This window comes from Girardinichthys multiradiatus, chromosome 11, assembly GCF_021462225.1.
Source record: "Girardinichthys multiradiatus isolate DD_20200921_A chromosome 11, DD_fGirMul_XY1, whole genome shotgun sequence".
NCBI classification, from domain to species: domain Eukaryota; kingdom Metazoa; phylum Chordata; class Actinopteri; order Cyprinodontiformes; family Goodeidae; genus Girardinichthys; species Girardinichthys multiradiatus.
The window spans coordinates 3616067-3643786 of NC_061804.1; the positions used below are offsets into that span (position 1 = coordinate 3616067).

Below are 27720 nucleotides of genomic sequence, written 5' to 3' on the forward strand. Positions count from 1 at the left end.
ATCCTCAGCAATGGTGGGGTGAAAGGACTGACAGCTGGTGTCACGCAGCGCTGGAGTCTTACTCAACCTGAACGCAGCAAAATAGATAACACCTGGTTTGCATCAAGCTGGATTTGGTGGTTAACTAAAGCTTAAAATATAAAAATAGCACAATGTCTCCGGAGGCTCAGTGGAAAGATAACAAATTTCCCTGATGACACCTGAGCGGCTTCAAAAATAACCAAAGTTTCAGTTAGATCCACGTCCTCGTCACTGCTATTCTGAACTAAGCCTTTTTTCCACTCTCTTTTCCCTTCACCAAACTCAGAAGAGAAAATCCAAACAAAGTAAGGATGGGATTTTTAGTTTGTGCACACAAACATGAAGCACTCAGGAGCTACCAGCGATGTCCAAACATATAAAACACGCCACAGCTTGATGATAAGGATGCCAATAGAATTCTACCCATCACACAGTTAAAGGGCCCTTATACCAATAAATCAAAAATTCTTTGCCTCGAAAAAGTATTGACAATATTTACACATTTTGTCACATTACAACTACTATCCTTGATGTATTTAGACAAACTAAAAAAAGTTCATAAATATGCAATAGATAGGAATTTGATACCAAATAAAATGCGGAAGTGTGTTTTCAGACCAGCTTATTCTAGTACGCCTAAATAAAGGTTTGCGAGAAAACAGTTATCCTGTAAAACATTATTCATTCATTTACACATAGAAAGTAAGGTGTAACTGAAAACATACCAAGACCCAGCGCTTCACCTAAAAAATGACATGCAAGGTAAGCAGACAACACTGACAGAAGATACCAAGAGGCACATTGTAACTCTGGAGGAGCTGCAGAGACCCACAGCTCAAATGGAAGAATGCCTTGACAAGACAAATAGTTGCGTTAAAACAACACCATTTGAAGTTCTGTTTACAGTTTGCCACTAGCAATGTAGGGGACACAGCAAACATGCGGAAGAATGTGTTCTGGTCAAATTAGATTAAATTTGAATTTAATTTTGAGTCATTGGAAAAATCACACTGCAAATCCCCCATGACATACCATCAATATGGTAAAACATGGTATTGACAGGTAATGCTGTTGGATGATGTTCTTCAACAGGGGCAGGTCTACTGGTCAGAGCTGAATACAGAGTAACCTTAGATAAAAATCTGCTGTGTCATTGCTCAGCCAGTGATGTAATTATTTATTAAAATGTTGTATCAAAAGGTTTGTCTGTGTCAGTGATTCATAAGTGCTGTTGTCAAGGCTCACTTTTCTCCAGCCTTTAGTTTGGCTGTTTCAACATACAACAGTGTTTAAGGAACAAGGTTTTCAGACCCTGATAAGCAGGTGTTGGGGTAATTTATTTCTTTAAAGCAGGTCTGCCAAACACTGACACATCTAAACATCATGACTTGATTATTGAGAAAACTGTTTCCTGTATGCCTAGTGACACAAAAAATAGCAAAAATCATGTCTGCAAGCACAAAAAATAAGAATATGTTTATAGACTATCTTTTTTTTCTTGTATTGGGTTATTAAGACATAAAAAGCATCTTTGATAGGCTTCATTTAGGCTAACTAAAAGCTATATTTATACAATTAAAGGTTAGTAACACGGGGTACACAATGTATGCATGTTAACATTTCTAAACAAGATAAACTAAGGTAAATTTTCAATGTCTATAAATGCTGTTTACTGATGTTTGAAAAAATAAAAAAACTAATTAAATTGCTGGCAATTTCCACAGAAATTTAAGTACAACAGGGGTAAACTGTGTTAAGATTCACAGACAATTCGAGGTCTTAATGTAAATATTATCCTAAACTCCTGAACATTAATCATGCATCTTTAATGACCTAACAGCAGACGAAGGTCTCTGAATGGGCTAGTGAAGAATTAGTGGCAGCGTGCCTTCCCAGAGTTGTTCCCCCTCCGCCATACTGGATGAAGTTTGACAACATGGTGGGAAAAAAAGTTTCTGAATCCTTTCCCCCACCACGTACAGCTGTTAATGTCTTAACTTACAAGCGTAAGTCATGGCGAAACTGCTCCCAGTGTCCACCATATCCACCTGTGGCACCAGTTTGGGGACGTCCTGATGTTGTGCCAGGGCAAAGCGAAACACCTCGTACTCATGGGAACCAGTGGGGAAAAGGCCTCCTGTTCAATACAAAGACACACAGTAAGTGCTCTGTCCCAAAGCAAAATATTTCCAATAAAAAAGAGGAATAAATACATTTCAGAGATTCTTTGCCATGAGACAGGGAATGTGAAATCCCTGCCTTTAAATGGGTGAATGTGGAGGACAGACTGACACAAAGTAGGGAATATTTGTGGAGTAGAGGGAAGAAGAAACATGGCTTTCCACATTTCTGGGCTGCTCAAATGTTCTGGAGTAAAGGAAAGGGAATTTTTTAAATTATGTGCTATGGACAAATTTAAAGGCATCCTTAAATAAATGAATGCATGTACCACTGTAGTGTTGTTTGGAAGATTTTGACGAGGACAAGCTTCTTTCCACCTGCTGAACTTGAACTGCTGTTTCTGGCGACAAAAAACAAGATTGTTCCAGAGTGGAAACAGCTGCTGTAAATTGACTAACTTTTTCCACTTTGTGCAGAAAACAGTTCCTGATATTTCCTACTGAGGTTTGGATCTCTAAAAATTGAAGCTCTACCATGGGTTTTAACTTCACACCAGCTTCTGCATGCGTCCCACAGGAGTGCAACAGAAAGAAGCAAGTGAAGTGAAGTCTCCCAGAGAAAAACTTGGAGGCATACAGATACTTTGACAGATCATTGGACTTACAAATAAACCTAAAATCACAGCAAAAACATGATTTTTAACAAATATAAAAGGAGCATTTATCCTGTAAGGTTCAGCCTAATTAAAATAAACAGATGAAAATCTGTAAAGGTAAGGTGTGCATTAGTATTCAGCTCCCCTGAGTGAATAACTTCTGTTGTCCCACCTTTCAAAGCATCTACAGCTTCAGGTTCTTGGCAGTGTTGTTCTTTTTACAGCATTTACACTGTTGTTTTCAATGATTCAAGGAGTTTTTATTGTCATACCAGCTCACATTTACTTGTTTAGGTATGAAATTTGGTCAACAGTTTTGTTATACTGTTGTCAAACTCTGGTCCTCTTTGCCATTGGTCCTTGATGGTCCCTGCCTTCCTCATGGTCTCACTGAGCCCTTTCAGCTTTGCTTTACATTGTGGAGGTGGGCTTTGGTAAGATTGTTTTTATTGCAGTATTTTCCAAGCTCTGCTATGTGATTAGGAGACCTTCTCCTCCTAAGCACTTGACACAGAAAGATACATCAAAACTTCAAGACAGAGCCTGGAGGAAGCCCCCCACCTTTTCCATTACTGTCAGTGGTGACAAATGCAGTAAACTCACAATTATCTGTATTCTGTTATGCTGTGCTCTATAACTGGTCAGTTATTTCTTTCAGACTGAAAGTAAACATGTCATCCTATTAGCTTTGTGTGTAAGTTGACTTTTGTAAACAAATGAGTTAAATGTGGTTAGGAATGTTTTGGCCATCAAATGAAATCAACATTTAGGAAATCTGAGCAACTAAAACAAAGATTTGGCAGAGTAATGTTCCTGTTCCCTTTGTTTCTTCGTAAGGTAAAATTTTAGCCAACTAACCTAATATTAATTGTGTTATCTTGGGTTGTGTTTTTTTTTGTTTTGGTTTTGGTTCAGTGGTTCTAAAATGTTCAACCTTAAACAAACTATATGTAGGTTAAAGAGACCCACACCCTGACAAGAACTGGTTGAAGCATTTTAAACTCTGCTCACAAGTCATTTAAACAAGATTGTGATCACCACACAAAATACCTCATCAACTATTATACTTTTTATGCTAGTCTTTAGAAATTACATCAAAATGTTTGGGATTTTGAGACTACTCTAGACCCCAGAGTTGCCATTCTACGACCCACAGTTTGGTTACCACTGGTATTTCTTATTTTAATTCAAATATAAAGGTCTGATAACCTGCTTGTTAAACATAAAGAGCTAACAGAATTCTAAAACTGCACAACAAAGATTTTGGCATTCAGAACAAGGGACCTCTCACTCCATGATTTCTCCCATAGCCAAGCTTCATCACTGTGGCAAAAAGAAAGAAATCTGTGTTTGGCAGTGATTGATTTTAAAAGCCTCTTCTCTTATGGCTCTTGTTTCAACCATTTGCCTGCCACTCACTCTTACTTACCATAATAGGTTTCAGGGTCTTGTGGAAACAATCTGAACACTATAATTTTCCTTTGACAGCAACAAAAGTGGGATATTTTACTTTTCTATCAGATGATACCAGTAAGAAAACAATACAATTAGCTGCCAGTATACATAAAGTGAATTGCATGTGTACCATCCAGATAGCTTCTTCCCAGCCTCTAACATAAGGAGATGATATATACTCGTACTCGTACTTGTACTTGTCGTCTTCCGCTTTATCCGGGACCGGGTCGCGGGGGCAGCAGACTCAGCAGAGACGCCCAGACGTCCCTCTCCCCAGACACCTCCTCCAGCTCCTCCGGGTGGAGCCCAAGGCGTTCCCAGGCCAGCTGAGAGACATAGTCCCTCCAGCGTGTCCTGGGCCGTCCCCTGGGCCTCCTCCTGGTGGGACGTGCCTGGAACACCTCCCGAGGAAAGCGTTCAGGAGGCATCCGGTATAGATGCCCGAGCCACCTCAACTGGCTCCTCTCGATGTGGAGGAGCAGCGGCTCTACTCCAAGCCCCTCCTGGATGGCCGAGCTCCTCACCCTATCTCTAAGGGAGTGTCCGGCCACCCTACGGAGGAAGCTCATTTCCGCCGCTTGTGTCCGGGATCTCGTGACACAAGCGTATACACATTGCAAAAACAAAATTTGTTTTTCTTTAAACTATTTTTTTGATCTCTAACATCCACATGAATGCATTCATAGCTGAAGGTTTCCATGTTTCCATGTTCCATTTCTGTGCTTCTTTAAATAATTTTGATTATTTTGCCTTGTTGATTCCATCCATGGGGCTTCATGAGGGTGGAGTCGGTCGCCTGATTCCAGTTGCAAATTTAATAAAATGGATATGCTCATCACTAAGGTTCTTGTTCTGGGCCTTTAATTCTATCTGAAAATCTGATTTGGACCTTTAAGCATGATGTTCCCTGCTCTTCCAAAGATTTCTCAAACAAGCACAGTTTAACTGCCACTTTAGTGTAGTTGGATTCTCGTTCCATTCTTACAAATGTTTTCCTACCACATTTTTATAACATCTTTATCGTCTTTGACAAGATATAGGAAATGTGTTTTGGGAAAAGTACGTATTATTTTGAATGGGTTTTTCAAACTACCTGACTGCCATCATAGAACCTGTTGCATTTCTTGCACACCCACCTGCAGCTAGTAATCTCCCTCCACAGTACACACACTATGTCATTACATTTGTTTTATTGACCCTTTAGTTCTCTCTGTCTTCACAGATTTGGTTTTGTTATTATTCCTTTTTAATGGTTAAGATTTGTTTGTTTGTTCCAAAACAATATGTTGCCTTGCTATCTCCTGCCATTTGGTAATCCTCTGACAACAAATGACAGTGCTTAATTTTTCACATACATAGTTTTAAATGTATTGTGGCTCAGTGACATTTATAATTAAGAACTGGTTGGGCGCTGTGGCTGTAAGGATCATCAAATCTCAGTGAGAGCATAAAAAGACACCTTTAAAAGAGCAAACCCTTGGCCTAAAAAGTCCATGCACAAACCAACAGTGGAGATCTGTTATGATTTGGGGTTGTTTGGTTTTTGGTTGTGGGTTTTTCCTGATGTTTCTCACAGTTAAGGTTTTGAATCATGTTTCTGTTTATTATTTTCCTGGTCATGCTTTAGTTTTTGTCTTCTAGTTCATGTTTTGTCAAGTTAGGTTTTTGGATCTGGTTATACTTTAGTTTCATGTTTTTCTAGTTATGTTTCTATTAGTCAGTATCCTTGAATTTCTGTTTTGCTCCAGTCACGTTGTATTCTGTCCTGTTTGTCAATTAACTTTATTCGGTTCACCTGCACTAAGCAAATCAGTTTCCTTGTTTCACCTGGTTCTTGCTCCATATATACACTCTGTTCTGTTCATTCCTCGCGGAAACATTTCGGATCATGTCACTTTGTTTTCTGCCAGTTCTTGTTGTTTATGCAAAGCCTTTCCATGCCTATATTTGCCACCACCTTCTGAAGTAAGTTTCATTTATTAAATCAGTTCATTTACCGTTATGTACCGTTATGCTGCCTGCTCGTCTGCATTCCGTGACAAGATGAGACAGGTTCAGGCAACTTGTCAATCTGCTAATATTACATCTAAATTTTTTTCTTTCAAAGACTAGGTATTTAGTTTAACTTTGGTCTTACCACCGTTCCAAAGATGTTCTCACTTTTCAAAAACTAAAAGATGCTGATTTTTAATATAACTCAGCATGCAGGACACATCATTAAAACAGATAATAACACTATGCTTGACACTTTCAAAATAAAATCTCAAGTGTTTATAGTCTCACTGAAGAAAAAAAAATAAAGTCCATAAAAATATATAAAAAATTACTTTATTTCAAAATGAGAAAAAACATGCAATTAGCAAAGCTAAAATCCTGCATTGACATATTGTTTATAAAGACAAATTTTAAACAATCAAAATAAAAAAATTCTAATTAAATAATTTCATTGGAAATTATGTATACATAAATTTTTGGGTCAGCTTAATGTCACTTGAAAATTAAAATATTGTATTTTAGTACAATGGAATTGTTTTTTCCAAATTAGGCCTTAAAGTTTTTATCTTTTTAGTCTGCTATTACCATTTCTACAGATGTATTGCCTTCAAATCCTTTATTAAAACATGTTTCAAGTCATAGGATTCAGAGTGTTGCAAAAGAAATTCATGTTGTTTAAATCTTTGCACATTTTGCCAGTTTACATTGACAAATTCCAATGAAAACTGACATGGTGAAGGGACTGTCAAGGAATATATGAGATAGATGAACACAAACTAGTGCAAAACTGTTGAAATTCAAATAATGCAGTTTGTTCCTTCAAGTTGGGGATTGTGTGTTTAGTATAATGTGCAGTGTCACTTTTTGCCACTTTGCGTTTTTCATGAACTCCAGAAAGTTTAATTTTGTTGTCATATGACCAGAACACATTTTTTTTTACATGTCTGCTATGTTCATGGCAAGTACCACATTTATTGATTTCTTCCAGCCAGTCTTCCATTTAGGATAGATTTGTGTGTGGCACAACTAACACAGGTACTGTTGATAGAGCCTCCCCCTGAGCTCTGGCTTTCTAAGGCTCCTCCAGAGTCAACATAGGGTTGAACTGTTTCCATATCACATAAAATTCACAATAAGAATCACAATAAAATTTGTGTTTGCAATGTGACAGAATCTGAAGAGTGTCATGCTCAAGTATGTGAACATTTCCTGTTCCTTTCTAACTGTATATATTTTTTTAACTTTATAATAAAGAAATAAATAATTATTCTGTCATATTCTTTGAAATGTTACATTAAAAGAGTAGTATGTAACGAATGGACCAGAGTTCTAAAAGGCTGGAAGTGGGCCATCTGCTGTGACAGAAGGCTTCACTAATTCAGAACCAAAATGCGGAGAAACCGAACGTTCCAGAGCCAAAAGTGCTGAAAGCTGTTTGGTATTCAGGCCCAGACTGCAGGAGGGAGTTTCACTCCAGAAAAAAAAAAATCAACACGATGCCTCATCAGCATCCAACCTGGGAGCAAACTGCAGCGGGAGCCCAGGCTGGTTGGCTGATGAGTCACAGTAATGATCCACTCTGCAGACCACAGCTGCAGGAGTCACAGCGATGAATCTGACTAAAACAGAAACTAAATCTGAGGAAATACCCCCAAAACTGGATTTAACAGATATGTGGGCGTGAATGTTTTTTTTTTAATGGTAAGAAAATACCAAAAACAAAAATATTATTTTAATTTTCCGTGGCAACATGCGGCACATTTTAAAACACTTTTTATGTTATCAGGCTTCTACTGAAGTTAGAAAATATAATAAATTATTAGCTTTACTTAATTTATTCTGTGATGATTATAATGAATTGCTAAATTAATTTTATTTTTATTTCAAATTAACCTGTATCTTTGATGGAATCAAAACATTATCAGCTGAATAATAACTCTACACATTGATCTTTATTGATTAAAACATATTAAATCTGCGACGGAGATCATCTCAGGCCTACCATCTCCATGTCCTACCATCAGCCATCAGCCAGAAAAAATGGGTGGTTACTATGGAGACTTAATGTGGACTGGTAGACAGACATTACTGCTAACCAAGGAGTGACACTGACTTTTTAAGAAACTTCTCCTGCTGCTCAGGTGTCAAGAAATGTCACAGATGCTATTTGAGCTCCAAGAAAGACCCAACTTCATCGAAATCGTCTTTGCAAAAGAAGCACTATTTAGTTTTGTTTTATATTTTTGATATACATGAGGGTATATTAGTTTTTTGTTGCTGTCTGGTAACAGTTTGTTGTTATTTGGTTTTTGTTTTTTACTTTACAGGTCAGATAACTGAATATTATGATCTAAAGATCACTATGAAAGTACATTTAGGTTTTTCTATCTGATAAGGGTGTGCTGCAACTGAAAGAAGTCAAATCTGCAATTTATGATATGGCAAAGATGCATCATGCAAGAAAATTGCACTGTATAACTGTGCCCTACGCAAACTCACAATGTGACTCATGGACTCCATCAAGTTTGGGTTACGCTGACTAATGTATTTCTAAGGTATTTCTGTGTCTGCAGAAATTCACTCACTGTTCTTACTTACAGTCAAATTGTCGGGTGAGATCCTACCCCACCACACACATTGCAGTTTCAAAAATAACAGAGGGCTTGAATATGGTACACTCTGCAAATGTGGAATCAAAAATTATTAATAGTAACTCGTCTCACAAAGGTATTACTTATTGGAAGGATTTGTTGTAAATTACAAGGTTGGCGGAAATGAGAACTTGATCACCAGTCTCACCTGATTAGATGAAGGTTAAATAATTAAATTTGTTGTTGCAGCGGAATCATTTGACAGAGATACCACTCCAACACTTAATGGAGATGAAGTGCTATTTGTCAAGGCTCAGATGGTCTGATTGCTGTTCTAGGGAGAAGAGGAAAAACAGTGGACACTAGTGGAAGCAGTCATGGTCGGGCAACAAAAAGAGAATAATAATTAGACGCTAGTCACGGCAGCTATAACACCACAAGCTATTTCAAGGAACGCCTCTATGAAGCACTGTTTTGACTGTCAGATGCTCCAGTAACTACCTGATTCCTAGATTTTCCAGCTCAGCTCTTTCAAAACTTCAGAGTATTCAACCTTGTGCATGTGTTTTCACTTTAGATGAGCTGTGATGTGCATCTTTTCAATAAAAGTCATTCAAGATAGCTTAACGGGAAAATCAAACTATTCTATTTACATTGAAATTTTGTCCAGTTTAGTCAGATTTAATAAACTAGTCTATTAAAAAATTGTTTTGAAATACAGTGTCATTAATAACACAAAATACTGCAAAGAAATTATAATAATTATGTCATTTACAGTCCTGTAAGATTAATGCCAGTTACTGTTTTCGCCTTACAACTAATATAAAATGAATAAATTTTTTTTTTTTTAATCTCTGGAATAATCAATCTCTTTTACTCATTTAAAATATTTTTCTGATATTACTAACATTAATTTAAGTAAGATTATTATGACTTCATGTTAATGGCTGATTCTTTTTGCAGGGCCCACTTCATCACTAATGATGGTTAATAGTGCAATATTATCTGTAACAGAATGCAACCGAATTAATTCTGATCGTAATGCACTTAATTACATAATATTGTATCAACAATCTGTGAAGCTGTAAATATTTCATCATTAAAGAATCAAAATAATCCCCACTGGTCTGTCTGTGTCTATTCACAACTGTGACCCTGTCCATGGTGCTGAATCTCGGTAAATACCATCTAAAAAAATATCCGTTCCTAAAAGGAAATGAGAACATTATAATTAGTGATGATTGAATAAAAACTTTGATCACGACCAATCGATGTAACGCTGTGCCATTACTTAAACATACTTTTGAACTGAGAAGCATCTGAAGGGATGCTCTAAATTTTGGGTTGCTTTGCCTGTTCCGAGGAAAAGAGCATGACATTCTGGTAACCAGGTGAATAATGAATAACGCACTGTTACTCACGAAAGCAGCACTGAGTGTTAGGATTGTGTGAATTAATACTAGGCTTTACAATATAATATAATATAATATAATATAATATAATATAATATATAGCCCTGCGATGGACTGGCGACCTGTCCAGGGTGTACCAGCTTCCCCGTGACCCACTATGGAATAAGCGGTAGAAAATGAATGAATGACTGAATAATATAATATAATATAATATAATATAATATAATATAATATAATGCCGTATATAAAAATGCCGTCACATACAAGCTGCATAAGTTTTAATGCATTCAATAGTTACTTTGTGTCAAACTACGTGAAGTATGGGTGAAACTTTTAATTTTTAATTCTTTTTGAAATGACGACTAGTGTAAAAGACCAGAGCAGGTGCATTTAGCTGCGACTCACCTATGTTAATGTTATTTGGAAAACTTGTGCCGCTGCAAAACCCAGTCAGCAGCAGCAGCAGGGGTACCGGAAAACTCTGCAGGCGCATGTTTCCTCCAGCAGCAGTTGCAGCACCGATAAGAGACCCTGAGCAGCCGGCGTAATCCCATTCACACCGTAGCCGGCTGGGATTCACCGCAGCCCGGCCACTTGTGCGGTCCGCTCCGACCCTTTCTACTTCCCTGGCTGAGCGTTTCCTTTTTATCCATATAGTTGGAGCAGCGCTCTGCTGCCGCGTCAGCTCTGAGTCTCTCACTGTTTGTTCACTGTTTGTGTATCCTCGCCTCCTCTCTTTCTCTCCCATCTCTCCTCCCCTTCCTTCTCTCTCTCTCTGAGATCATGAATGTTCTGCCTCCTTTGATCTACATATTTCACCTCAAGTCAAACACTCGCCTAAACAAACAATTAAAACCGCATTTTTCACAGAATCGGTGCAAACCTCCTGACATGTAGTCTTTGTTCTAAACACATTAATCCAAATTTTGTGGCAGAAATTGCTTATTAAACAGTGTTTGAAAGGCCATGAGGTGTCCAACTGAATTAACTGCAATAATTGTTTTTAATCCTGCCACCAATATCAGATAAAGCCTTTCTTAACCTCCAATGATGAGGGCAGTGAAAAATCCTCCACCTCAAAATATCTATCCATGGCGAAACTACCAGTGTCGCTCAACTAGCTGCCACAGTCCCTCGTCCTCCTGACCACACCCCACGCTTAGCCCCTCCGCTCATCCCCACACTTGGCACCGCTGACTTTGGTGGCATTTTTCAAAATCTGTCTGGGGGCGGGTTATTCTTTTACATGGGGTTTAGTTCCACTTTAAAAGTGGCTTGGATGAAAGTCAGTTAACTATCTATCTATCTATCTATCTATCTATCTATCTATCTATCTATCTATCTATCTATCTATCTATCTATCTATCTATCTATCTATCTATCTATCTATCTATCTATCTATCTATCTATCTATCTATCTATCTATCTATCTATCTATCTATCTATCTATCTATCTATCTATCTATCTATCTATCTATCTATCTATCTATCTATCTATCTATCTATCTATCTATCTATCTATCTATCTATCTATCTATCTATCTATCTATCTATCTATCTATCTATATACATATATATATATCTATATATCTATATATAGATATATACAGTGCCTTGCGAAAGTATTCAGCCCCCTTGAACTTTTCAACCTCTTGCTACATTTCAGGCTTCAAACATAAAGATATAAAATTCAAATTTTTTGTGAAGAATCAACAACAAGTGGGACACAATCATGAAGTGGAATGAAATTTATTGGATGTGTCAAACTTTTTTTAACAAATAAAAAACTGAAAAGTGGGGCGCGCAATATTATTCGGCCCCTTTACTTTCAGTGCAGCAAACTCACTCCAGAAGTTCAGTGAGGATCTCTGAATGATCCAATGTTGTCCCAAATGACTGATGATGATAAATAGAATCCACCTGTGTGTAATCAAGTCTCTGTATAAATGCACCTGCTCTGTGATAGTCTCAGGGTTCTGTTCAAAGCACAGAGAGCATCATGAAGACCAAGGAACACACCAGGCAGGTCAGAGATACTGTTGTGGAGAAGTTTAAAGCCGGATTTGGATACAAAAAGATTCCCCAAGCTTTAAACATCCCAAGGAGCACTGTGCAAGAAATCATACTGAAATGGAAGGAATATCAGACCACTGCAAATCTATCAAGACCCGGCCATCCCTCTAAACTTTCATCTCGAACAAGGAGAAGACTGATCAGAGATGCAGCCAAGAGGCCCATGATCACTCTGGATGAACTGCAGAGATCTACAGCTGAGGTGGGAGAGTCTGTCCATAGGACAACAATCAGTCGTACACTGCACAAATCTGGCCTTTATGGAAGAGTGGCAAGAAGAAAGCCATTTCCCAAAGATATCCATAAAAAGTCTCATTTAAAGTTTGCCACAAGCCACCTGGGAGACACCAAACATGTGGAAGAAGGTGCTCTGGTCAGATGAAACCAAAATCAAACTGTTTGGCCACAATGCAAAATGATATGTTTGACGTAAAAGCAACACAGCTCATCACCCTGAACACACCGTCCCCACTGTCAAACATGGTGGTGGCAGCATCATGGTTTGGGCCTGCTTTTCGTCAGCAGGGACAGGGAAGATGGTCAAAATGGATGGGAAGATGGATGGGGCCAAATACAGAACCATTCTGAAAGAAAACCTGTTGGAGTCTGCAAGAGACCTGAGACTGGGACGGAGATTTATCTTCCAACAAGACAATGATCCAAAACATAAAGCCAAATCTACAATGGAATGGTTCACAAATAAACATATCCAGGTGTTGGAATGGCCAAGTCAAAGTCCAGACCTGAATCCAATCGAGAATCTGTGGAAAGAGCTGAAGACTGATGTTCATGAACGCTCTCCATCCAACCTCACTGAGCTCCAGCTGTTTTACAAGAAGAATGGGCAAGAATTTCAGTCTCTCGATGTGCAAAACTGATAGAGACAAACCCCAAGAGACTTGCAGCTGTAATTGCAGCAAAGGGTGGCGCTACAAAGTATTAACGCAAAGGGGCCGAATAATATTGTACGCCCCACTTTTCGGTTTTTTATTTGTTAAAAAAGTTTGACACATCCAATAAATTTCATTCCACTTCATGATTGTGTCCCACTTGTTGATTCTTCACAAAAAATTTGAATTTAATATCTTTATGTTTGAAGCCTGAAATGTGGCAAGAGGTTGAAAAGTTCAAGGGGGCCGAATACTTTCGCAAGGCACTGTATATATCTATATATATATATATATATATATATATAGATAGATAGATAGATATAGATATACAGTACAGACCAAAAGTTTGGACACACCTTCTCATTCAAAGAGTTTTCTTTATTTTCATGACTATGAATATTTTAGCTTAACACTGAAGGCATCAAAACTATGAATTAACACATGTGGAATTATATACTGAACAGAAAAGTGTGAAACAACTGAAAATATGTCTTATGTTCTAGGTTCTTCAAAGTAGCCACCTTTTGCTTCGAAACTGGCTCACATGAGGACCGCCCCAGGAAAGGAAGACCAAGAGTCACCTCTGCTGCGGATGATAAGTTCATCCGAGTCACCAGCCTCAGAAATCGCAGGTTAACAGCAGCTCAGATTAGAGAACAGGTCAATGCCACACAGTTCTAGCAGCAGACACATCTCTAGAACAACCGTTAAGAGGAGACTGTGTGAATCAGGCCTTCATGGTAAAATAGCTGCTAGGAAACCACTGCTGAGGACAGCCAACAAGCAGAAGAGACTTGTTTGAGCTAAAGAACACAATGAATGGACATTAGACCAGTGGAAATCTGTGCTTTGGTCTGATGAGTCCAAGTTTGAGATCTTTGGTTCCAGCCACCGTGTCTTTGTGCGGCGCTGAAGATGTGAACGGATGGACTCTACATGCCTGGTTCCACCGTGAAGCATGGAGGAGGAGGTGTGATGGTGTGGGGGTGCTTTGCTGGTGACACTGTTGGGGATTTATTCAAAATTGAAGGCATACTGAACCAGCATGGCTACCACAGCATCTTGCAGCGGCATGCTATTCCATCCGGTTTACGTTTAGTTGGACCATCATTTATTTTTCAACAGGACAATGACCCCAAACACACCTCCAGGCTGTGTGAGGACTATTTGACCAAGAAGGACAGTGATGGGGTGCTGCGCCAGATGATCTGGCCTCCACAGTCACCGGACCTGAACCCAATCAAGATGGTTTGGGGTGAGCTGGACTGCAGAGTGAAGGCAAAAGAGCCAACAAGTGCTGAGCATCTCTGTGAACTTCAAGACTATATATCTATATATATCTATATATCTATATATATATACTCAACAGAAATTAGGAAATGACTGAATATAGTTTATTAAGGTCTTTTCACAAAATAGCTTCCCTCCTCCACACTTTCCCAAGATGTACAGTGGGGCTGATTATCCACTTCTATTTGTCTCCCAGCGAGCCAATTTACGCAGAAAAACAAAGACAGAGAAGGTAATCAAGACCCTCTTTTATCTAAGCTCCTGTATAATTAATTTATCTGCTCCTGACGAGCAGGCTAGCAGCAGCATAGGTGGATCTGGTGGGAACGGGACAAAGGATGCAAATGCTTCATTCTCACAGCACCATTTATCTATTACATTCCAGATGTTGGGGTTTGCTGGTTTTTTGTTTTTATTTACTTTAGGAGAAAATATTAATAACTTAAATGTTATGAGTACAATGAATAAACACTCCTGGATCATGAAGTTTATTTTGAGATTTTCAACTAATTTAATAATTTTATATGTCCATTGAAAAAGGAAAGCATGCTGATTTTTCAAGGCTGGGACAGACACAAAGGAAATAAGCTTTGTTATGTATACTGAATAACTATAATTAAAACAAATCTTGAATTGAATGACAGTAACGAACAAAAATGTGTTGGGAAGGAAAAAGAAATCAGACAAAAAAAATCTGAAATTGTGCAACTAGGTGTTATAGCTCTTCCTTTTAGTATTGAAGGATCCACAAATGGTAAAGTAATTTTAATCACCACACCCTGATGAACCTCTAATAATTAGTGAGAGAAAAAATAGTTTTGCTCAATGCAAAATATAAAAAAGGGCAGGGAATTTAACTATAACAGACTATAGAACTGTGAAGAAACTGGAAGTCTAGTGAAAATAAAGTAATTAGGTCAAGACAGGAAACAAGTCCCTTTGTTACATTAGCTGACCATGAAAGGTTGAGAAGCGTTAAACCTTTTGAGGTTCAGCTCAGCTGATCAACTTTGTGATTACTAAAGTCAGGAATGCACAGAGTGGATCATTAACATATTATTTAGGTGTAAGTGCTGGGAAAGGGCAATACTGTCCCCATCAGAGAACAATTCAGCTGTCAAGTTCAACGAGAGCTCATTTGCACATGTCATGTCATATCTTATTGTAAAGAGATAATAAAGATAAAAAAACAAAACAAAGCAAAATTAAAACTAAATATGGGGAGCCCTGAGCAGAAACTGAAATACATACAATACAATACATTTAAAAAGAAAAGAAATGTACAGGGGTTGGACAATGAAACTGAAACACCTGTCATTTTAGTGTGGGAGGTTTCATGGCTAAATTGGACCAGCCTGGTAACCAGTCATCATTGATTGCACATTGCACCAGTAAGAGCAGAGTGTGAAGGTTCAATTAGCAGGGTAAGAGCACAGTTTTGCTCAAAATATTGAAATGCACACAACATTATGGGTGACATACCAGAGTTCAAAAGAGGACAAATTGTTGGTGCATGTCTTGCTGGCGCATCTGTGACCAAGACAGCAAGTCTTTGTGATGTATCAAGAGCCACGGTATCCAGGGTAATGTCAGCATACCACCAAGAAGAACGAACCACATCCAACAGGATTAACTGTGGACGCAAGAGGAAGCTGTCTGAAAGGGATGTTCGGGTGCTAACCCGGATTGTATCCAAAAAACATAAAACCACGGCTGCCCAAATCACGGCAGAATTAAATGTGCACCTCAACTCTCCTGTTTCCACCAGAACTGTCCTTCGGGAGCTCCACAGGGTCAATATACACGGCCGGGCTGCTATAGCCAAACCTTTGGTCACTCATGCCAATGCCAAACGTCGGTTTCAATGGTGCAAGGAGCGCAAATCTTGGGCTGTGGACAATGTGAAACATGTATTGTTCTCTGATGAATCCACCTTTACTGTTTTCCCCACATCCGGGAGAGTTACGGTGTGGAGAAGCCCCAAAGAAGCGTACCACCCAGACTGTTGCATGCCCAGAGTGAAGCATGGGGGTGGATCAGTGATGGTTTGGGCTGCCATATCATGGCATTCCCTTGGCCCAATACTTGTGCTAGATGGGTGCGTCACTGCCAAGGACTACCGAACCATTCTTGAGGACCATGTGCATCCAATGGTTCAAACATTGTATCCTGAAGGTGGTGCCGTGTATCAGGATGACAATGCACCAATACACACAGCAAGACTGGTGAAAGATTGGTTTGATGAACATGAAAGTGAAGTTGAACATCTCCCATGGCCTGCACAGTCACCAGATCTAAATATTATTGAGCCACTTTGGGGTGTTTTGGAGGAGCGAGTCAGGAAACGTTTTCCTCCACCAGTATCACGTAGTGACCTGGCCACTATCCTGCAAGAAGAATGGCTTAAAATCCCTCTGACCACTGTGCAGGACTTGTATATGTCATTCCCAAGATGAATTGATGCTGTATTGGCTGCAAAAGGAGGCCCTACGCCATACTAATAAATTATTGTGGTCTAAAACCAGGTGTTTCAGTTTCATTGTCCAACCCCTGTATGGTGAGTTGCAAAAGTATTCATACCACTTGTACTGTACTGGGCAAAAGTTTTAGGCTTGTGTGAAAATATGCTGTAAACAAAGAATGGTTTCAGAAATATAAATGAAGATTGTTTATTTTTTATCAATTTAAAAAATGCCAAGTGACCCAAACATACAGCCAAACTCATTAAGAACTATCTTCAGCCTAAAGAAGAACAAGACTTACTGGAAGTAATGGTGTGGCTCCCACAGAGCCCTGTCTCAACATCACCCAGTGTGTCTGGGATTACATGAAGAGACAGAAGTATGTGAGAAAGCCTACATCCACAGAAGATCTGTGGTTAGTTTTCCAAGATGTTTGAAACAACCTACCAGCTGAGTTCCTTCAAACTGTGTGCAAGTCTACCTAGAAGAATTGATGCTGTTTTGAAGGCAAAAGGTGGTCCCACCAAATATTGATTTGATTTAGATTTCTCTTTTGTTCATTCACTGCATTTTGTTGATTGATGAAAATAAATGATTAACACTGAAAGCATTCTTTATGTGCCTAACACCTGCCTAACTCGTTTGCACAGTGCTGCACTTCAGGTGTATCATATTACAACTACAATGTAAAAACTGAAGTTTTTGCCTATTCTTTCCAAAATAGCTTAAGCTGAAAGATTAAACGAAGAGTGCCGGTGAACCTGAATTTTTAAGGCTTACCACAGAGTTTTAATTGGATTGCGTGTTCTGTCTTGGTGGAAAGTGAAGCTCTGCCAAGGTCTAAACTCTTTTTCAGCCTCTAACAGGTTTTCTCCAAGGATTGCCTTGACGCACTCTGACCAGCTTCCCTCACAAAAGAGAACACACAAGAGATTTCCCCATAGCATGAAACTGCCGCCACAATGTGTCATGATAGGAAGGGTGTGTTGTGCATGTAGGCTAAAAATTGAAACTTTGTCTGATCACCTTTTTCCACATGTTTACTGTGTCCTCTGCATGGCTTGTAGCAAACTGCTTGAGGCAAACTGCAAACTGGACCTGTTTTAGTTTTCCTTCAATATTAGTTTTATTTTTGCCGCTCTCCCATAAAGCCCAGATATGCCGCTCCTCCATAAAGACCAAGGCCCGTATTCACGAAGAGTCTCAGATCCTCTCAGAGAGCTCCTAACTCAGCCTAAAAATTCCTGGCAATGAGTCCTAGCTTAAGATTGATTTAGTAAAATTGATTGTATTAAAATTTTGTAAAATTTATGGTAAAACTGATTCATAAAATGTATAATTTTCTTAGTTCTCAATCTTCTTATCTGTTTAAATAAAGGGTAAATGAAGGGTGTATAAATAAATAAAGGATACTTTATCCAGATTAGATAGATTTCAGGTTTGTATTGGACATAGGTGGGACCAAGTCCTTACCTACATAGTAACAGGTAAGTCTCAATCATTTATAGTCAAATCTCAAGTCAAATAACAAGTCAAGACTGACAAGTCTCAAATCGAGTCACAAGTCAAGTCTAACAAGTCCAAAGTCCAAGTCCTATGGTGTAAATATCTAGTCATTTGCAAGTCAGAATGAGTTATCTCAGAAACACTACACTCACAAAATAAATACAAAAATAAACAAGTGTATGAATGTCACAAAGCATCTAAACAAGTGGTTTCTATAAATGTTTAGCTTCTTCCTTCAAGACTTTCAGCCTTGTGAATGGACTGGAAACTTTCAGTAATCTCTTTAGGGTGTACCCTAAGTTTTGCTTTGTTGCAGCTGGGATAGACTACTTAACCCAACAGCATTACAACAGCCTTAATATGACGTTGCAGAAGAAAATAAATGGATGGATGAAGGCAGTCATAAAAACTTTTAAATGCCAATAAAAATCCTAATTTACATAGTAGTTTCCTAATTCAAAACACTATATACTACTAAGAGAAAGAAGAACATTTCTTCCCAGTGTTTATTTTCAATCTCTTATTTTTTTATTAAACTTATAAGTATTGGAAAAAAATATATATATATTGTTTTATTGACAGAACTATGATGATTTAAACCTGTCAACACAAATGAAGAACATGCTTCAGCACTGCTAGAAAGCATGAGGTATTTCTGATTCATGGGAATGTGGTTAGGAGGAAAACGCTAATGAAAATCTGCGATGGGAATAAATATTTTATTTTTACTATTAATATTTTGCATGGTACATTTATGACTTTAATGGGAGCCTCAAGCTATTTCAAGTGAAGACCCTCAAGTCCATGCCAAGTCACAAGTCCTCTGTATTCAATTTAAATCTGAGTTGCAAATCTTCTTATATTTCTTGTATTTTTTATGTAACTAAGTGAAGTCTCAAGTCATCAAATCTGTGACTCAAGTCTAACTCTAGTCAAGTCATCAAGCCAAATTCTTCTCCTCTGGTATAGGACCTCTTTGTATTTTACCACATCTCTGTTCTTTCTGGCTGCTTATCTCTACAGCCACAGTGCCATGAAAAGGTTTTCAATAGTAAAAAGACGTTTGGGCTATATCAGAGCTTTCCATTGAGGCTGATGTTGCAACAACCTACTTCGGCAGTTTGCCAGATATGCCAAAAGTGACAGGCAATCTATCTTGATGTGGCTCAATTGTAGTGACTTCGATTTGTGGGTCAAATCTGACAAAAGAAAAGATTAAGCATGGCAAATGCAGTACTGTGAAGTTCATTAAAGGTTTGTGAACAGTTTAAGTGCTCAATTTTATACTGTTCTTAATTCAGGAACCAGAAGTTTGCCCACTACAGTTTAACGCTTTGCTCCAGTGGCAGGTGAAAGTCAACAGTTGAAACATCATTGGGTATTTAGTGCAATTTGTATTAGGTCATGAAGTGATAACTTATAACACACATTTGTGTGTTTTTACTTCTGCAGCTACAGGGTGTGCCCTTGCTCTTTTCTGTGTTGTGTGTTTGGTGCCCCCTATTGAATATAAGTTTTATTGTTCTATTGAATTACAATGTACAGAATTATTCCACAGAAATTATTTCAGACACCAAATCCAATATTCTTGACTCAGTGTGAACTGTGATTTTCACTAGATTGTGTTATTTCTACTTTTTTTTATATCTTACATAGAAAATTCATCTCTGTAAATTGACTTGAAAATTAAAAAAAGTAAACAAGGTCAGACATGTTTAAAAAGGCTTGAGTTAATTTTAGTTTGTTAGCTCAGCTACATTCTTCCCTCTTCCCATGTTTATTTTCCAGTTGGGTATAAACGAATATACTCATACTCTTTAATCCGTGTTAAAATTAAAATTTCATGCCGTTTCATAACGTTTTGTGTGCTTGTGCTGGGAGCTGTTTTGTCTGACATAAACAAAAAGCACCAGCTACTCTTTAAAATCCTTGTTGTTGCCTTCAGCTCCAGTATGCAATATTTCTATACATTAAATTATCAAAAACGACCACGGGATTTTGAAAGAATGTGGTTTCTGTGTTTTTTTCATAAAGGGGGCTGGGAGAATGAATAAATGATGGTTGCATTGCACCCACACAACTGTGTTTTAGCCCTGGAAAATGCATGTCCTCAAATCTGTGTTAAGCTGGTTTATAATGCTCTGAGTCCCCTTCTGTGAGTGCAAGACAGGAAGGAAAGTATGTGCAATGATAATTATGTGGCTGTCTAGTATTGAAAGCACCAACAGTGGGCTTGTGAATATCAGGACTGAACTACGGAGCAATTGAATAAGGTGCCCTAGCCTGATAAATCTTATATCTTCGCATAAGTTGCATGGCTCCATGTGTGTGTCTGGCACTTACTAGAAAAAAAACGTGTCACCAGGATGCACTGTGGGAAGAAGGTAAATCGAAAGAGGTATTGTGATGCTTAAGGCAATGTTTTTCTGGAAAATCTGCAGTCATGGCATCCATGTAGATGTAACTTTTAAAGGTACCACCTACCAGATCTCAGTCCGCTCAAGCATTGTGGGATGTGCTGCACAAACAGGTCCATTCTATACAGGTCCTTCTCAAAATATTAGCATATTGTGATAAAGTTCATTATTTTCCATAATGTCATGATGAAAATTTAACATTCATATATTTTAGATTCATTGCACACTAACTGAAATATTTCAGGTCTTTTATTGTCTTAATACGGATGATTTTGGCATACAGCTCATGAAAACCCAAAATTCCTATCTCACAAAATTAGCATATTTCATCCGACCAATACAAGAAAAGTGTTTTTAATACAAAAAACGTCAACCTTCAAATAATCATGTACAGTTATGCACTCAATACTTGGTCGGGAATCCTTTTGCAGAAATGACTGCTTCAATGCGGCGTGGCATGGAGGCAATCAGCCTGTGGCACTGCTGAGGTCTTATGGAGGCCCAGGATGCTTCGATAGCGGCCTTTAGCTCATCCAGAGTGTTGGGTCTTGAGTCTCTCAACGTTCTCTTCACAATATCCCACAGATTCTCTATGGGGTTCAGGTCAGGAGATTTGGCAGGCCAATTGAGCACAGTGATACCATGGTCAGTAAACCATTTACCAGTGGTTATGGCACTGTGAGCAGGTGCCAGGTCGTGCTGAAAAATGAAATCTTCATCTCCATAAAGCTTTTCAGCAGATGGAAGCATGAAGTGCTCCAAAATCTCCTGATAGCTAGCTGCATTGACCCTGCCCTTGATAAAACACAGTGGACCAACACCAGCAGCTGACACGGCACCCCAGACCATCACTGACTGTGGGTACTTGACACTGGACTTCTGGCATTTTGGCATTTCCTTCTCCCCAGTCTTCCTCCAGACTCTGGCACCTTGATTTCCAAATGACATGCAGAATTTGCTTTCATCCGAAAAAAGTACTTTGGACCACTGAGCAACAGTCCAGTGCTGCTTCTCTGTAGTCCAGGTCAGGCGCTTCTGCCGCTGTTTCTGGTTCAAAAGTGGCTTGACCTGGGGAATGCGGCACCTGTAGCCCATTTCCTGCACACGCCTGTGCACGGTGGCTCTGGATGTTTCTACTCCAGACTCAGTCCACTGCTTCCGCAGGTCCCCCAAGATCTGGAATCGGCCCTTCTCCACAATCTTCCTCAGGGTCCGGTCACCTCTTCTCGTTGTGCAGCGTTTTCTGCCACACTTTTTCCTTCCCACAGACTTCCCACTGAGGGGCCTTGATACAGCACTCTGGGAACAGCCTATTCGTTCAGAAATGTCTTTCTGTGTCTTACCCTCTTGCTTGAGGGTGTCAATAGTGACTTTCTGGACAGCAGTCAGGTCGGCAGTCTTACCCATGATTGGGGTTTTGAGTGATGAACCAGGCTGGGAGTTTTAAAGGCCTCAGGAATCTTTTGCAGGTGTTTAGAGTTAACTCGTTGATTCAGATGATTAGGTTCATAGCTCGTTTAGAGACCCTTTTAATGATATGCTAATTTTGTGAGATAGGAATTTTGGGTTTTCATGAGCTGTATGCCAAAATCATCCGTATTAAGACAATAAAAGACCTGAAATATTTCAGTTAATGTGCAATGAATCTAAAATATATGAATGTTAAATTTTCATCATGACATGGAAAATAATGAACTTTATCACAATATGCTAATATTTTGAGAAGGACCTGTATAAGGTATGCTTCCCAATGTACAGGACTTAAAGGGTCTGCTGCCATTATCTTGGTGTCACACTGCAGCACCCCTTCGGGTCACGGATGGCTTGGCAGCACGAGGGGGACGTTGTTATTCCTTAATTTGTTCTTTCATTTTCATAGTTATTTTGTTAATGGACCATTGAAGGTCTCTTTGAGTTTTTGGGTAACTTCTTCCAAGTTGTCTGGCTTCAAATTACGACAAAAGCTGATGATTTGGGACGTTAAATCTTTAATCTTCAGATCTCAATGTACATTTCCTTCTTTTCAAAAGTTCATGAAAAAGTAGTTGTAAATCAAAATATTCCCTAGTATCTGTATAGGTTTAAAGCACAACATACAACTGAAATTGCATTAGTTAATTACCTCTTTATTGCCTTTGACAATAAAAATCCATCTGGATGTATATATGTATATATGTATGTATGTATAGATGGACAAACAGATGTGGTTTCATAAATAAAATTTGTTGAATCCAGTTGGTCGACATTTTGTAAGTTTTTTAAACTAAAGTAAGCTACACTGTTCCAAAGGGATCTGGACTTGGACCACTCTTTTTCAGGTTTGTTTTTTTTTTGCTATACCAGAAATCGTTATCACTTTTACATATTTACCAATAATTAAAATCTTAAAAGGTTTGAGACCTGAGACTTGGACATAAGATGATGAGGAAGTTTTACTTACTTTTGAAGTTAGACAAAGCTGAAATAATTTATGTAAACATATTTTTAATTCATTTTAAGATATATGATTTCATCACATATTGTTCCAGTGCTTATTAAAATATATAATATAAATTAACTCTAGACTTGAGGTGACATAATGTAATGTCTATGAGAAATTTATGTCTACATAGCTGCAACAGTAGTTTCCTTTAAACAAAGAATTTATGACCCAAAACTGACCCTTGCAGAACCTCACAGGCAATGTCCAAAAACTCCCTCCCAAACCACAACCTCCCAGTTTCACATACTGTTTTCTGCTACTTGAATAACTTTTAACCTAATGTAACTAAAGCCCTCTGATCCCAAAGTGTTCCAGCTTAAATCAGGATTAATTGTGTCAAAACCTTTTGTAATTTCAACAAAAAACTCCAGCAGCAATTTCCTTATTATCAGCAGTAGTTGTTGTGTCTTCTATTGCTTCCAGTATGGCTAGAGTTGTTGATCGTTTTGATCTGAAACCATACTGACTTTCAGTGATTAATTTACATTTTTCAAAGAATGTGTCTAGTCTACTATTAAACAGTTTTTCTAAAAATTCTGAGAATTGTGGTAACAGAGATACGGGTTTATACTTTTCCGAAAAATGAAACAATCCATGGGATTCCGTTACATGAAATAATCTGTACTAATAGTTTTAGTAATAAATAAAAAAAACTCTTTCAAATTCTATACATTTTTTGGTAAAAAATTATTGATGGAACAAGATTTCTTCAGCTCAGTCTTTATGAGACTTGACTAATGATAGTTCTGTAAATCTATTCACCATAAACATAGACAGCAGCTTTACTATTTCTGAGTGTACCAAATATATAATTGATATGAACAGTTTTATAAATCTCTGCTTCAAACAGCCACCATCGCAGTCGTCTTTGCACCAACTTTCTGTGTGTGCAGCATTAAACATTAATTAACCTTCAGGTTTAAGTATTGCTTTTCTTATTTTGCACTTTAGCACAAAGGTTCACATCCATCGTCTCTGCCAAGATGCACCTTTATAATTGAATTCAGCTGCTCTGTGAGGCCCTGGTTGTTATTGATTGTAACCTCCACCTGCTGAACTTAGACACTGAAATGAAGTAAACTGCAGAGCTCATGATGTTCTTCTCAGTTCTACTCTTTCTCTTTATTGCTCTGAGGCAGAAACATAGACAGTGATGTATAAAACGTTGTGGAACCTCTGAGATGAACTGAGATCATCCCAGTCATGACAATAACACAGCAGAGAGAGCATATTTCTGCAGAGATATGACTGGAGAGACAGAACCACCTCTCTGAAAAATGTGGGAAAATAGGTACTGATTGCCAAGACTGAACTAAGTCGCAGATCGTAGTGGTTTGTTTGGTAACCCCCAAAAAACCCTACCACACGTGAAGATGCAGGTAGGAATATTGTGGTGTGGGTTTCTCACTCCAGGTACTGAGCGATTTTATTTAACAAAAAGAAGGATGGAGAAATGTTCATGTTAGGAAACAAGTGTGGATTTTTAAGAAAGACAATATTGCCAAATAACGCTTTTTGAGTGTATATTTATTATTATTAAGAATTTATTACCAGTTCCAATTATTTAACTCATAATTGATTTATTAGACTTATTTCCTTTACCTGAGTTGTTGCCAACCTGTACTGTGTATTTCATTTCAACCGGAAAAGACTCACAATAAGAAACACAAAGATGGCGATTATAGAAGTTTATTAATAAAAGTTAACATGTATTGCGCTTGGACCTCGGAGGAAGACTTGAATGCTGAGAATGACATGAGCTTGAATGAACGTCTTAGGCTTAGAATTAGATGAGGTCCCCCCCCCAAATATGTAGATGTTTAGCTCCTCGAAGCCAAAATCACACTCACTAATAAAAGTAGTTTGGTACTAAGAAAGGATCGTCCAATTTGGATGCAATTTAATACACATGCACACCAGTGATGGATATCAGTAATTAGATATGGAATGAGCTGTTGCATCAACCACCAGAGGGCTTAAGTGGTGGCCTTTGTGGTGGAGTAATAGTGGTTGCAGGCGCGTCTGATGGTCCATACAGTAAGCGAAGGTCAGCAGTCACGGAGGATGCTTCACAGATGCATTATAAGCATTACTTTCACCTGCTGAGCTTTTGTCAGTGACTATACTTTTTATCTGTACAGCCAAATGGCACAGGTTCAGTACACTGGAATCTGTTTACACAGAGGATAATTTTTCAGAACTCAGAGATGACTTTTTTTTTTGATTGAATGAAAAGTCTTGTGTTTTCTTGCAGGAGTGCAAGGTTTAGAAGCATGCTGGTAGTTAATTCCACAATAAGTACTTGGATTTAAATAATAAGAAACTGCTGACAGAGGAGGTTTGACAGGAAGGGGAACATAACTGGCAAGCAGACTGGTAGTTATGTAAGGACAGAGGATCCCCTGAACCAGAAGACAGGTTTAGACAAATTGCTTAAATATAAGTTGTGACAGAGCTTTAAGTCTGAGAGAGGTATCTTAATGTTTAACCGAGGACTTTAAAACAACCAATGACCCTCCAAGGATTAACTGGGTGTAGAACATGGATGGATGGATGGAGTCAGTGTAAATTATTCAATTCAGATTTGATGAAATGTGGATTTTATGTTTGTCTCATTTTAAAGTAGGTAGAAATACAACTGCAATAATGAAAAATACAAAAATGTCAATGGCAACACATGTTGTAGGATTATACTTCATCAGCAGCCTCACAAAATAAAAGATAAATTTACCATGGTTCTCAAACTTTATTTTCTCTGCTCTTAGCAGATGTGTTAAATCTGTTTATCAGTCTATAACTCCTAACAGAAAATATATTGTTGGTGCACAGCTGACTGTGCATATATATATATATATATATATATATATATATATATATATATTAACAATTTTCTTATGCAAAAGAAACATTAGCAATGGAAGACCCCCCCCTCCAAAAACCCCAAAAACAAACAAGCAAACATTTGATTTATAAAATATTAAACAAATTGTTATTTTATATTGTAATGTGAGCCGGTAATAGCCTAGGTCTCACACTTTGATGAGTTGAAACCTCGTTAATTCTGAAAAGACCTTGTGAAAGATTTGTCTTACAGCTTTTGTTTGGCTGTGGAAAATGCCACATGTGAAAGAGTTTTAAAAGAGGACAAACACATACAGTGGATTATTGGTTAAAAATTATATAGAAGAATAAGTTAAAATAGGCTTCAAGTATTAAGAAGACAAACATTTGTAATTCTCTGTTCTGTTCTTTTACTGTAACTAACAGCGAAACATTCCAACAATACCAGGAAATTCAAACTGTTTTATTTATGAACTTGATATGCATTAAAGCTGACATGGGGCATCAGTGAGCAGCGGCTGCTCTCACATCCAGCCCAGACCTGCTTTCTTTGTGTTTACCAAGAAGTTTTAACAAAACACCTCAGGCATGAAGTACTTTGTGTCTCAGCATGGAAAAACACATTGTACTTGTTTAGAACACATTACTAGTTGATGAGTTTGTGACTGTATGCAGACATAGACTGAAGCTATTGCAGAAACAAAGTACATTAAGTAAAAAGGTTATCTTCTTTGTCAGAATAAGGTGAGATCTTTCCATGTAATCCATGCAACATTTAGTAACTGCTCACAGTTAACTCCATAAAAGTTACAATAAATATCCTTATATCCTTATGTGTAATCCATGCAATAATTATTAAAACACACCGTTGAAGCAGTGGGGAGTGAAACAAGCATGTTCTCATATTCTGGAGCTGAGAGACTGGAGAGGCCTGTGTGGAGCCACATGTTATCTGGCACATGTTATCTGTCTTATCTTTTGCAAAAATATAAACAAGTATATCCAAAGAAATGATGTATGAGGATTGTATATTTTTTCACATGTATTGAATAAAATTTGTAGTCTTTGATTAACAAGTTAAAAGATGTGTGATTGAAATGTGGTTAAGAATTGAGAATTAGAGTAAAAAAACATTAAGGTTTAGAAAGTCTCAATCAGCTATATATGAAAGAGAAAATGTTGTGTGGTGTATGAATAAAAAGGAGGAAGTTCAAGTAATGGTTTTAAACTGTAAATGAAGTCAACGCTGTAACTAAAAGTTTGAGCAGCACCAATGTAAGAATTAAAGCCTCTGTTTAAGAGGAAGTGTAACGTTGAGTGAGACAGGAATAGAGCAGATGTTCAGGAATTTCGGGAAGTGAGAGCTGTAGCTTATAGCACAAGACTGATGACTAAGGCAGGGGCGCAGGGCAAAGAAGAGGCCAGCAGACAGCTCAGGACCAAGGTGATGATGGCATGTCTGATATGGACATGACTCGGGAAATTCCAGAAAATCTCCTTATGTCATGG

The 27720-nt window shown here is 38.1% G+C and overlaps 1 protein-coding gene and 1 long non-coding RNA gene across 6 annotated transcripts in view; both read right to left on the minus strand.

The window, feature by feature from the left end:
* LOC124875871 (glutamate receptor 1-like) overlaps positions 1 to 10949 on the minus strand; it is a 116355-nt gene extending 105406 nt beyond the window's left edge. For all 5 annotated transcript variants that reach the window (XR_007040156.1, XM_047378277.1, XM_047378276.1 and 2 more), the window contains exons 1-2: positions 10656 to 10949; positions 2024 to 2158 (exon numbers count right to left, since the gene is read on the minus strand). Coding sequence is in view for 4 of the 5 variants with exons in the window: in XM_047378277.1 (XP_047234233.1) it covers positions 2024 to 2158; positions 10656 to 10743 (223 nt within the window). In the remaining variant the exon portion in view is untranslated. The remainder of the gene's footprint in view (positions 1 to 2023; positions 2159 to 10655) is intronic.
* Positions 1 to 27720, minus strand: part of LOC124875875 — a 412032-nt gene that overhangs the window by 178646 nt on the left and 205666 nt on the right. The window lies entirely within an intron of this gene.